Source organism: Drosophila ananassae, chromosome 2L, assembly GCF_017639315.1.
Source record: "Drosophila ananassae strain 14024-0371.13 chromosome 2L, ASM1763931v2, whole genome shotgun sequence".
NCBI classification, from domain to species: domain Eukaryota; kingdom Metazoa; phylum Arthropoda; class Insecta; order Diptera; family Drosophilidae; genus Drosophila; species Drosophila ananassae.
In genome coordinates this window covers 26,354,983-26,367,507 of record NC_057927.1, presented here as the reverse complement: position 1 = coordinate 26,367,507, position 12,525 = coordinate 26,354,983, and the positions used below count along the sequence as shown (strand labels likewise).

The 12,525-nt window shown below is 38.2% G+C and overlaps 4 protein-coding genes and 1 long non-coding RNA gene across 5 annotated transcripts; 3 read left to right on the top strand and 2 right to left on the bottom strand.

The window, feature by feature from the left end:
• The first annotated feature begins 45 nt into the window (after positions 1-45).
• On the top strand, positions 46-1,794 carry LOC6505924 (serine protease grass). The gene is made up of 4 exons (XM_001964592.4): positions 46-346; positions 411-565; positions 619-920; positions 1,031-1,794. The coding sequence occupies exons 1-4, from the start codon at positions 277-279 to the stop codon at positions 1,632-1,634; spliced, it is 1,131 nt and encodes a 376-aa protein (XP_001964628.1). The 5' UTR covers positions 46-276; the 3' UTR covers positions 1,635-1,794.
• A 1,244-nt stretch (positions 1,795-3,038) lies between these two features.
• LOC6505926 (sodium channel protein Nach) lies at positions 3,039-5,192 on the top strand. The gene is made up of 6 exons (XM_001964593.4): positions 3,039-3,529; positions 3,596-3,709; positions 3,773-3,989; positions 4,110-4,765; positions 4,865-4,971; positions 5,029-5,192. The coding sequence occupies exons 1-6, from the start codon at positions 3,303-3,305 to the stop codon at positions 5,190-5,192; spliced, it is 1,485 nt and encodes a 494-aa protein (XP_001964629.3). The 5' UTR covers positions 3,039-3,302.
• On the bottom strand, positions 5,129-5,662 carry LOC26515123 (serine palmitoyltransferase small subunit B). The gene is made up of 2 exons (XM_014905450.3): positions 5,459-5,662; positions 5,129-5,401 (listed from the first exon to the last, which is right to left on the bottom strand). Exons 1-2 carry the CDS (start codon positions 5,553-5,555, stop codon positions 5,244-5,246), a joined length of 255 nt encoding a protein of 84 aa, XP_014760936.1. The 5' UTR covers positions 5,556-5,662; the 3' UTR covers positions 5,129-5,243.
• Positions 5,663-7,121: 1,459 nt separating this feature from the next.
• Positions 7,122-9,419, bottom strand: LOC6505594 (probable cytochrome P450 28d1). The gene is made up of 6 exons (XM_001964594.4): positions 9,188-9,419; positions 8,996-9,134; positions 8,832-8,939; positions 7,911-8,538; positions 7,571-7,840; positions 7,122-7,512 (listed from the first exon to the last, which is right to left on the bottom strand). Exons 1-6 carry the CDS (start codon positions 9,379-9,381, stop codon positions 7,346-7,348), a joined length of 1,506 nt encoding a protein of 501 aa, XP_001964630.1. The 5' UTR covers positions 9,382-9,419; the 3' UTR covers positions 7,122-7,345.
• A 1-nt stretch (position 9,420) lies between these two features.
• On the top strand, positions 9,421-11,673 carry LOC123257046. Its single transcript, XR_006506973.1, has 3 exons — positions 9,421-10,109; positions 10,173-10,484; positions 10,611-11,673. It is a non-coding gene; the product is annotated as an uncharacterized LOC123257046 (long non-coding RNA).
• The last annotated feature ends 852 nt before the right edge of the window (positions 11,674-12,525 follow it).

Below are 12,525 nucleotides of genomic sequence, written 5' to 3'. Positions count from 1 at the left end.
TTGCGCTCGTCGACTTGGTCAGTACCGGGCATCTTGTCCGAGCACGCGAATCGGAACTACAAAAGGCCTGGCACACGACAGCCTCAGATTCATTCTGCGATCATCGGTTGAGCGCGCGCGTTGCAAGTCCAATAACGTTATCTCATCTTCCTCACGAGAACAGCAACGGCATCGGCATCCGTTCTCGCGACAGGTTTTCAATACATTCGTTTATCACCTATAGCAGCAGGAACACCCACCCCGTCAATTAATCGTGTATCACAGAAATAAGCCAGGATGGGTTTATTAATGGCTAGTCTGGGCCTTTGTCTAATCTTAATAGGCATGCCATTGCTGGTTCTCAGCCGTAAGTGTTCTCAGGATCAGCTGAAGAAGCCCCCTGCTAAAGGAATCACATTTATGAATTTCAGAGAATAGGTGCTTGACTCTATCGGGGTCTACCGGACAGTGCATTCGCGCCCAGGAGTGTCCTTTTGTAAACCAGCTCCTCAATGTCTATGGCAGAAGCATCCCAGACTATTTTCGCAGTCAATTGCGGCAAATGACGTGCAATAGCGGACGAGGTGTAAGTGTATGAAATTAAATCTTAAAGACAGTGTTCTAACAAGTGTTTCTCAGGGTGCATACGTGTGTTGTCAGATCAACACGTTGGTTCCGCAAGTTCAAACAAAAACACAATCCACCGATATAAACAGAATCGATCAGCAGGGCTTAAGATTACTAAACTCGATCACGCAATGTGGTAATCAAGGAAACCCCAAAGTCTCAGGTGGTAGGCCAGCCAGACAAGGTAGTTTCCCCTGGATGGCACTCCTCAAGTACGACATCGACGATCCACGACCATTCCGTTGCTCCGGAAGCCTTATAACCGAGAATCACATCCTTACCGCGGCCCATTGCATTGTCCAGCAGCCAGATGTGTAAGTATTATTTGGTAATTAACCACTTGTTAAGCATACCATTTTGAGGGCATAGCTTATTTAATTTCATAGCTTCGTTTGATGACTAAGCCTTGAATTTTTCATTTCAGCATTGCTGTTCGTATGGGGGAACACGATCTGGAGACTGAGAGGGACTGTGCTGTTTTGGGTGGGACCAAAGTTGTCTGCCAGGAGTACGAGGACTATGAGGTCGAAGACATTCGAGTTCACCCCAACTACGTTCACGGACAAATTCATTACGACATTGCCGTCATTAAGGTGAAAGGCATTATAAGGCCCAAGTCGCACATCAAGCCCATTTGCCTGCCCATCGAGGAGAAGTCCCAGGATTTGAGCTACAACCAAGACTTTTACATCGCCGGTTGGGGTCGGACTGATAAAACGGACGAGCCCTCTGTACTCCAAAAGGCCATTATCCAACGAAAGGGTCTGGACGAGTGCCGGCAGTTCTATGGTAATGACGAGGTGAACGACAACCATATCTGTGCCACGGGTAGTGAACTGAAGCACACCTGCCAGGGGGATTCCGGTGGCCCGGTTTTTATTAAGCATCGCTTCAAGAACTCCTTCCGATTTGTCCAGTATGGAATCGTTTCGTTCGGAGAGAAACGGTGTGGCCAGAACCAAAATCAGCCAGGCCTTTTTGCCAACGTACTGGACATGCTACCCTGGATCACCCAGAACCTACAATAGATCGTCGATCAACCCGAGATGCCTGGCTTTGTCACAATTATTTACATTTATTTATTTATATATTCTAAACACCCGTACTCTAAAAAGCTCTTGCCATAGATAATCTAGAGGACTCATAAGTTTTTTGACAATTTTTAATATATTTTATAAGCACCATTAATCATTTTGGAGTTTATTTGGTATTTGGGACCCTCTTTCTATGTTTGGTTGGAAAATGTGATTCTCAGCCAATGTTGGTTTTTGTTATGTGATCTTAGGAGTAATTCGGTTATATGAATCCCGGGGACCGAAAGAAAATAGTAGAGCTTAGAATATTATCATAATTGCAGTATATTATTAAATTTTCTAGATATTTTATTACATATGTCGTAGGATGATCGCGAAAAAATCATCGCATTAATTTATACCTGTATATTTGGCCTAAGGATACATATATGCAATTAAATATCCAGAAAGATTAAAAGCAGCACGATGTCTTGAATCGAGTGATAACAAAAAAAATTAACAGATAATAATTATTTTCTATTTTTAAATCTAAATCCATAAGAAAAACATTATTTACGGTCCCTCATAAATACTCATAGGGCTACATACATATTTCCCTAATAAAAAAAAACTATTTGGTTTTCGGGATTTGACCAAAAGAAAATAAAATAGTAGTATATAAAAGAAAGAAAAGCGTTATAATTTCAACAATTTTCATAATTAAGTTCATAATAATAGTTGTCTCGTTTTATTCAGTATTAATGAGATAACATTTATATGTAGCATTAATGACTAAATTGTTTTAAGTTGTACCGAAACAATGGCGATTAAATCCGAAAACCACTAATAAAAGGCAAAAAATTGCCTTTTCAGTTTCTTGTTCTAAAAATTCTTAAAATTGTTGTCCTTTGTCCTTTTTATTTAAAAAAATCGAACGGTTTTTTTTCTTTCAAAAACTGTAAACCAAAAATAATTAAAATGGCCGAATTTTTAAATTTTAAATAAATTATGAATTTTACAACGCAAACAAGTTCCGAAAAATGGTTTTTAACAAAATAAAGAGATTTTTAGGGTGTTAAAAATGTTTCAATAAATGTTTTGTGCATATATGCGACCAGATAAACAATTCCTACTACAATTCCTGGGTTTTTTTTATGAGTCATCCTTTGAACTACGCGATATGAAATATTCTTCTCTACATTTTTGTTTGATACATCATGCAACCTAATCGTGATTTCTAAGTACTAGTGCCTGAGTTACAAGAATTTGAGCTTTTTTTTATAAAATCTGTTCCCAATATTGTTGTTGAATCTTGTGATCGAAATTCAATAGCAGTGACTCATTGCGAGAGATTCAAAGTCCAACACCTTTGGTATGCCATAATTTGCGGTTAGTAAAGTGGCGTTCATTGTGATATGGGTCCTACTACAATATACGTAAGACCCGGTACTGGAAATGACATCAAGACATATTTCAATCTGTACGGAAATAGCCACAACTCTGATCAACTTAGTTATCTTTTAGTTGGTGGTTTTTCCACACCGCTTTGTTTTTCACTTAATAAATCGCCGGAATGAACTATGACCTTGATAAGCCAATAAATTTGATTTATTAATGCTTAGGATGAAAATTTATAAGCTCATCGGACATGTCTGTTCCATGTCAACCTTAGCATTGAACTAAATGTGTAAGAACCAAAGCTATGAATACATTTTAATGTGGGCCATGCGACACAACAATGATAGATACAAATCTGATGGATTCACGAATATTTCCATTGTTACGGAACCCCCACAGCCGAAAGGATACCACACCGAAATCGAAATAGAAGCTTTGGTAGTCAGTTTGAATTTTTCCATCGGATGGTTCACAATGAACTTTACCCGCGTCTTGTGGTTGGCATTAAAGGGGTAAGATCTTATATTTAAATCTAATCTTATACTACTTTTGTTTCTTTATTTACAAAATTAACGCAGAATCCTTTATCTGGTGACATTTTATCACTCGTTGCCTTTCGTTGGAAGTGTCACCCTCTCTATGCTAAACAGCTATGTGTCCTCATCGGTCTCCTTCAATTTGGATACAATTTAGTAAGTCAGAATATGTGACCCAAATAAAAAACAAATATGGAATTTAATAACTTTATGGCTCAGTCTAAACTGGAATTCCACCTTTCCGGCCATTACGGTGTGTGAGATATACAATGCCGAACGAATTTGGGACTTGAGTGACTCACATTTCGGCCCGGAACATGATATGCACGTGGATGATTTTATAAGCGAAATTGCCTTTTACCGGGGGGTCTGCAGCAGCTGCGATGATTGTGCCAAGCTTCGGTGTCCAGCCAACTTTACTTTTTTAGTAGAAATGGTGAGTTGGCTTAAATTATTGTATATCCTTTCTATTCGTCTCATTTTTCACCATCAACAATTGAGTTTCATTAGTATAACTTTTTGATCATAAAAATAGAATAACCCTCTTTGTTTTCAGTTTCGCACCAAGTGCCCGGAGTTGCTGGTGAACTGTAGTTACCTTAACGAACTTTTCGATTGCTGTGAACAGTTCCTTCCCGTACCCACCGAATACGGACTATGCTACTCCTTTAACTCTCATCAGGCTCGGAAGGTGTCCCATGTTCAGTACACAAATAACCGGATAACGGGTCCGGGTCATCTCAATTTTAATGCCGCCGCGGATATCCAGTTGTATGTTCACGCTCCCATCGATGTGCCATATCAGCTGTCGGAAGGTATGATCCGTGAAACAGTCCTTCTGGGCCATGACAAGGAGCTCATACTTAACGTCATCGAAGTGCATAATGACGAGAGTGTCCAGGACCTGAGTATGGAACAGCGACGCTGCCGATTTGCAGACGAACACGTTCCCGATAGACAGGGCATATATGAGTTCTACAGCTACTCCAGCTGTGTTGTGGAGTGCACTGTGCTGCTCCAGCTGGCGAACTGCAACTGCACTAGCCACTTCATGGCGGTTCCGGGACGGAACTCATTACCCGTCTGCGACTACCGCGGTCTCATCTGTTTAACCAGAATCCGTGACAAGATCATGACGGAGCGCAAGTCTTGTGAGTGTATGAGCTCCTGCGAGGAGCCGGAGTACAACATTATTTATAACTCTGCCGATGAGTAAGTAATTCTATATCTTTTTTAAAATGTGGTGGAAAAGGAGGTTCCACGAAAAAAAGACAATTTTTTTGAAAATAATGTTCATGATCTTATTTCCAGAGACGATGAGGCGTCGAATGATCTTTCGAAAATCCGAGTGTCCCTGGTGGAGCTACCCACCCAGCGTTATGTTCGACGAGTAACCAAAACTATTTTGGACTTCCTCAGTAAGCTCTATAGCCCTTGAAATGACGTTTTTCTAATGCTCCCATTTCTTCCCGCAGTTTCTCTTGGTGGCCTTGTCGGTCTTTTTTTCAACACATCAGCCCTGCGAATTGTGGAGGCCGTGGTATTGACCATAAGATACAGAAAAGTCATAGTTAATTGGATTAAACGGTTTTTTCTTGGCACGATTAAATATATACAGATCTTGGACCAGTCGAAGTAAATCACAATAATATCAAAATTGTCTTTCAAAAGGGGAGGACGGGCAACCAGCTTAGCTTCTAGCCATTTTTTGAGCGACATAAGCCACATTTTCTCCAGAATTATGCCCAGCTAGAGGCGTCACAAACTGCATCAGGGTCTGAAGATAGTTGGGCAGATAAACGAAACTGGAGAAGATTACCAGCGTCATCATTATGAGGAAGAATCCATCTGGCAAACCAAATTCTTCATTAGTAATGCAAAATTATGTTTTGTGAAAGTACTCACTGATTAACTTCCTTTCCCAGGGCTCCAGCATGTTTATGCAAGTAACCAGTTCGTACTGGCGGTAGGCGTGAGACGCCAATTGTTTAAAATTAAACATTATGTATAAGTTTAAAGTCCAAAACGGTCACAAAGAGTTAAATGCAGTTGTAAACAAAACAGCAGAGATACGAACAGCTGATGGAACATATGGCTTTCAAAAGGAGATAGCGTTCTCCAGCACTGCGCCGTCAAATACGTGTACTTGGCAGCACTAGTATATAATTTTTTGTTTTCGCGGTTCGTAGTTTCGACCACGTAGGTGACGAACCACATAGCTTTGTATTGCCACTATTAGTTAGTGGCCCATTAACCATACACTAACCATGCCACTAACCATTTTCGTTGTATGAAATGAGAAGTCTATATGTTGTATGGTTAGTGGTGTTGCTTAGTAGTAGCCGAAGAGGCTACTATATATAAAAATGTTATAGTAATTTTTATGATAATTAGAAAAATTGTGCAAAATTCTTCAAAAATGTGATTAAGTAATATTTAATCACCCCCTTAGTTGGTTTTATTTAAATCCGTCGACACTGTAATGAACCAGGATGATGACGGAATTTTTGTATTCACTGGAGTTTCCTGGATTATCACCTCACAATTTACAATTAATAGTAGGATAATCCTGCTCCTAGATAAGATAACTATTATTGATCCGAAATATATCTAATAATATTAACCGCTACTTAACTCCAGGGGTATATCAACCAACCAATGATGTTGAAAAAACTATTTTGAGTAGGCCTTTTAATTTCTTTAATTGCTGAAATTCAAGTAGGCCGTGAAAGTAGGAATTTGGAAATATTTGGTATAAAAGGGGTTCTATTCCTGCAAGAAGAAGGGGTTCTATTCAGTTACATGCTGCCTTCAAAGCAGTTAAGAACTCTTAATTTTATTTTTGAATCTGACATTTTTTTACAATCACAAAGTTTCCTTTACTTCTTAATTAATATTTCATTTTTATTTTTTATATTTTATTCTTATTCTTAATTTGTTAATTTCTAATGCAGTGGGCTGTACTTACGACACATATACTGCTCAGTTTGCGGTTTTTATTCTTTGCTTATTATATTTTTTCTTCAATTTTAAACATGCGGTGAAACTAACGATAGTAAACACAAAACTCTCATTCGAATTTATATATTTTTTATAATAGTGTGTTCTACAAGATCGCCCAAATGCACATTGGCGGTCTCTTTACGAGTATATCGAGTAGGCCATAAAACTTCTGTTAATGAAACTTCGACTAATGTTTAAAAATTTATGACTCGTAAAATATGAGAAATCCTTTCACTGGCATTCAAACTAGTTTGGCAAAATCATAATTGAATTAGTAGGCATTGAAAGTAGGAATTTGGAAATATTTGATAAGAATCAGTTTGCTTCTCCCTATTTTCTTTATAGTTCAGACACATATAGTTCAGATGGCAATCGTGCTGTTCTTATTATTTTTTATTTTTTCATATTTTATTTGTTTTTTATTTTAATGTGTTTATTTCCAATGCAGTGGGCTGTACTTACGACACATATACAGCTCCAGTTTGTGGTTTGCTTCTTTGCTTACTTAATTTTTTTGTAAAAATTGAAGCTTCATTGAAACTAGCGATAGTGAACATAACAACGGTCTCATTCGAATTTGTTTTATTCTCATAATATTGGGTTTTACAAAATTGCCCAACTGGACATTGGCGTTCTCTTTAAAGCTAGGAGGATGCAATATATATATAACTAATCGATCGGAAATAGAAGTACAAAAACTCATACCGAGGTACTTATACTCTCGGTTTCAAACGCACAAGCAACTCTCAAAATAATAATAATTTGCTTAATAGTAATCTATGGGAAATTTTATTTTAGTTCCTTAAAATCAAGCCAAATGCCTCCCTTTAAAGCAGCCATAAAGAAGGTATCGTCAAAACGATTATCTGTGCGAGTTCTTGGGTTAACCTTTATGTCAAAGTTACGGACTATTTCCACCAGAGCCGCTTTGAGTTGGGTGGTTGCGAATTTTATGCCTAGAAAAGATAATTTTTCTGTTATTGTCCAAAGAATATAATGTTGACAAATACTTACCCGGGCAGATACGGGGGCCATCACCAAAACCGAAATATACTCCTTGATCTCTATACTTTTTGGATCCACCATTGGACTCCAAGAATCGCTCTGGCTTGAATTCTTCGGGATCTTCATAGTACTTAGGATCCTTATGAAGGGAGTTGACCGGAACCAGGACGACATCACCGGGGTAAACTTTAACTGTAACACCATTCTTGTTCACAAATTCATACGTCTCAGATACCAGCTTTCGAGCGTACAAAGTAGGCGGAAAAATTCGTAAGGTTTCTGGAAATAGGTATGGCTTATTGTACATGTTACGTATGTATATACCTATACCTATATTTTTCTAACTCACCATGAATGCAGGCTTCGATGTAGGGCAGCTCACTCAGCTCCTCAAAGTTCATTTCCTTGGTGCCTATCTCTTCCCTTAACTTTCGAATCGTTTCCGGATTACGTGCCAGTAACAAAAGAATGTGAGCCAGAGTTCCAGCCGTTGTCTCGAATCCGTCCGTAAGGAAAGTCATCGTATGCGAGGTCAACTCCACGGTATCTAGACCCTTTTTCTCTTGGAGGGTTAACATGTAATTTAGGAAGTCATCACGTTGCTGAAGTGGATTTTCTTTCCTTATGAGAATACACTTCTTCATTATGTCGAAAAAGAAGTTCTCAACATCTTTGGAAAATAATGGCACGCCGTAGAGCTTTCTGATTGGAGGCCACAGGTTGGCCACAACATTAAAATATATAAAGGCAAATGAGCCTTCAAATACTCTTTTGATCATTCCAACCAGCGGTGTTGGGTTATCCGTGAAACTCTGAGCCGAGATTCCCAAAACGCAGTCAGAGACCACTTCGGTTGTGTAGCACAGGCACAGATCTTTGGCATTAAGGCCCTCTGAGGGTGCCATCTTGATTTGTTTTTTGACATACTCCACAAACTTTTTACACACATCTTGGGACACAGGATAGACTGCTTTGACCTTATAAATAATTGAAAGGAATAAAAAGTAAGTACGAAGATTATCTGCAAGGATATTAGCAAGAAGTTAAGGGAAAAAGAATAATTTGTTGTTCAATTTGTAATCTTTTGTATTATTGTAAACGTCTAAACTTGAAATTTAAGTAGGTCGTTCAAGGCAAAATTTCAAGTTAAAATTGATACTATTACCTATATATTGATGTACTGCTGATAATTGTTAACTTATAGGAATTAGGAAAATCAATACCTTTATCAGTAGCCAAGTATTGTGTAGATTAGTTAGTAAGTACGTACCCGGTTTGCTGAAAGCCCCGGCGTTACTTCGGCTCGCCTCGCTTTCCACTCATCTCCCCTGAGTACAGCTGGGTTGTTGGCCAAGATTTTGTCCACCTTTTTGTCGGTCTGGCAAAAAACGTTCCAGAAGATGATTAAATTGGAAATATTGTTAGTCCACTTACAAACAAGCCCAATTCATTATCGTGGAAACTGCGAAAGTCCGTGGCATATATTTTGTGCGCATACTCCGGAGTTGTAACCAATAGTTGTGGAAGCCGCGTGTTGAACACTCCTACAATGCTGTGCGAGTCCTTGTATTCACTATATAATATAGCAACAATAGTAAATGTATCTAAAATGAATTCTTAGTTTACTTGCAGATATCGTCAATGTCGTAGACCCTGTTCCGCTTCTGGGTGAACACACTGGGGAAACTGCCCACGAAAGGCCAAGCCTTGGCACTTGGTATTCCACGCTTTTTCCAATAGTTGAAATTCCATGTCAAGAAAACGTAGACCAGTGCTACCAACACAACCGAGCCCAACAAAATCGTGGTAACCGGACACATGACCGCTCGCCAACGCAAACAGAACTAAACTGACATTGAAGCGTTCTCTGCTTTCAATTAAGTTCTCTGCCGGTCAAGTTCATAGGCACTTGGCAACCTCATCTACACTTTAAATTGATAAAATTGCTAGTGTTATTATTGTTGGTGGCACCCTAGAACATTTTTTTTACTGAAAAATGCATTAAACATAACAAATTGTCTAGAGAAAGTCTGGGAAAAAACCCGCCCCATTTAAAATTAAAATTTTTTGTTTTTAAATATTTATGGTGTCAAAAGAAAATATCATTCTCTCTGTACGTTCAAGTCTTCTCATTTTAAAATATTTTAAAGAATGGTGGCTTTATTAGTTGTGCTTTGTTGCCATAATTAAAATCCAAATTTTTTAGTGTTTTAAGTCGGAATTATACTTGAAGAGGTTCTAATTTAGATTTTACAAGTTAGTGTACCCGACTCATCAAAAGATACCCTATTTATTTAGAATCCAGCATATGCAAAATTAAATATATGTATGTTTGTATAGTTGTGACTTCTGATCTTATATAATTGGCGCATGATGACCATGGGCGTCTCAGGGATGCTCTGTGCCCACGACCCTAACTTTTTTGAAGTGGATTCCTGCCATTATAACTCTGCCTCCCCATTATTTTGATACGGGAATACGGTTTATGGAATAGCTGCTTTTGCTAACCCCAACTATGGCGGTGCCTACATATATTGGGTTATATTGGGTATATATATTGGGTTTTTGTAAATTACTTTTTAAATATTTAATTTTACAAATAAAACTTCAGACTACTGCACCATGAAAGAGTGACACTGAAAAAAATATTGAAAAATCAAAAGAATAATACACTCTTGCGAAATAATTTTCGACACCTTTTCGGTACTCGAAACGCCGATGAAAAAAGGGCGCTATTCCTCGGATGTAACTTCGTGGAGCTATGGCATCAGGAAACTGGCGGAGTGACGAGATTGGGAAACCCCACCATTACATAGGGAAGCACATAGAAAAAATTCGTCAAATTAAAAAACGAGTAAATTGCCAGACCTATGGAAACCGGAAGCGGGCGGAGTGGGGAGATTTGGAAACCAAAATGATTTGGGTGCGTATCTAATTCAAGGCATCCTTTATTTTTCCTTCATTGCAGAACCCTCCGATTAGCGAATCGTGAATCCAATGATGTATTTTAAAATGTTTAAGATATACAAAAAATTGTTACTTTTTACAGTATACCTGTGGCCACATTTCGCAAGCCACAAGCGACAATCTTCTTAGCGCAACTGTATTGAATCAGGACATTATCCATGTCAAAATAAGCGAATTTCATATTTCATTATGGTATATACCGAATCCCTGACTGTCAATCCTAAGAAGTCATCATACTAGACGAAGCCATCGAAGCAATGAGATTGAATGATATTTATTTAACATTCCGTCCGATGTTAAAGGCTTGTGGTCCCCCTAATAAAATGCATATCATCAAAAAGTTATATATTTATTAAAATTAAGTCGATTTCAATTGTTATTGAATAGTAAAAAGGATGAATTGTTTGATGTTTCTACATGAAATGTGTCTGAATATTCTACTCGGGGTTATATAAAACGGCGTATAAGTATTGTGAGAACTACTGACAAGATTAAAATCCAAAAAGTCAAGTGAAACTCGGCGGCTCCATCGGCTTTAAAAGTATTATTGTTCATACCTTTATAGCTTTCATAAAGATGCTCACTTAAACGTTGTTGGCCAAAGTTATAGAAAAGAATTGTCCTATGTTGCACCACCTTGGTTTTCGTAAGGTTGAATGAATTTTGAGGTCTACCCTGCAAGCACACGGAGCTCAGATCATCGATCAAATGCAGGTGGTATGGTAGGCATGCGATTACGCTGGCATATGCTTTAACTGGGTCGGGAAGATATCCGTTTTGGGTCCCGCATAAAATTTGATCCATGCTTTTAAAGAATACATGTGTGCATTTTTCAAGGCCCATGACGTTAAACACAGCCATTATATCAGCAGCGTCTTTCCGTCTGAACACCGAAAATGGTTCCAAATGTTTCACAAGTCTGTTATTAAAGCGAGAACGGATCTTTTTTGGATATAGGTCGGAGCAAAGCCTTATCCAGTGGTCGGCTCTAAATGTATGGCAGCTCGGCACGTTCTTGTCAGAGTTAAAATAGACTAGTTGTGGATCTCCCATGATTGTCACGAAAATTTTGCAAATTTTTTTGTTGTTACAACTCCAAATTTTGAATCTGACTAAAAACTCAGTGCTTCAACTCGTTAAAATTGAATAAAAATAGTATTAATTAGCTTAGTAGTAATTTGTATTAGCTATCTGTCAATTCATAAAATAATAATTATGGTCATAAATGTGCAACGTAGAAAAGGAGACACTCCCGACCCTATGAAGTGTTTATATTATTGATCAGGATCACCTCCTGAGTCGAAAGAAGCATCCCATCTGTCCGTCTGTCTGTTTCTACGTTAACTAGTCTCTCAGTTTTAACTTCTGCCATTATGACTCGCTCCCCAAAATGTTTTAGCTTTTGGAATGGGCTGGTATGGGAAAGGGTTGCCAGGCTTGTCTCTTCCCCATAAAGCCAAGAATGGAGCTCAAACTCCAGCTACCTGCATTGCAATGTTCAAGCAAATCGTCTGCCAAACGGTATGAGTATGGCAAACAAGCCAACAAGCTGTTATCCGTTTGTACTTTTTTTCGAGTACTGCCCATCTCACAGGTGTATTCATGGAAGCCATTCCAATAAATATTGTAACATTGATTGATTGAATCATTTGTCAAATACGACCAGCAAATAGGGAGCTTTTTGCATTTTAAAGACTGCTTACCTTGAATTCCTTTCTGTCAATTTTCCTATCCATCTGGTTTGAAGATAATCACGATACTGACCGAAACATTGTTTTATCCAACGTGCGGTTAGAAATTTTCGGCAGTCTTTCCTCTGAACAAGACTCACTCATCCTGGTTTATTAGTCAATTTTTCTGAACGTATTTGAAAAATTTTGGAAAAACTGAAATTTTGTTTCCAATTTTAGGTTTGTAACTAAACTAAAGGAGCTGTTTTAAAACTGTTAGGGCTATTATATCATAAGCATTTAGCATAATTTACCAAAGCATTCATA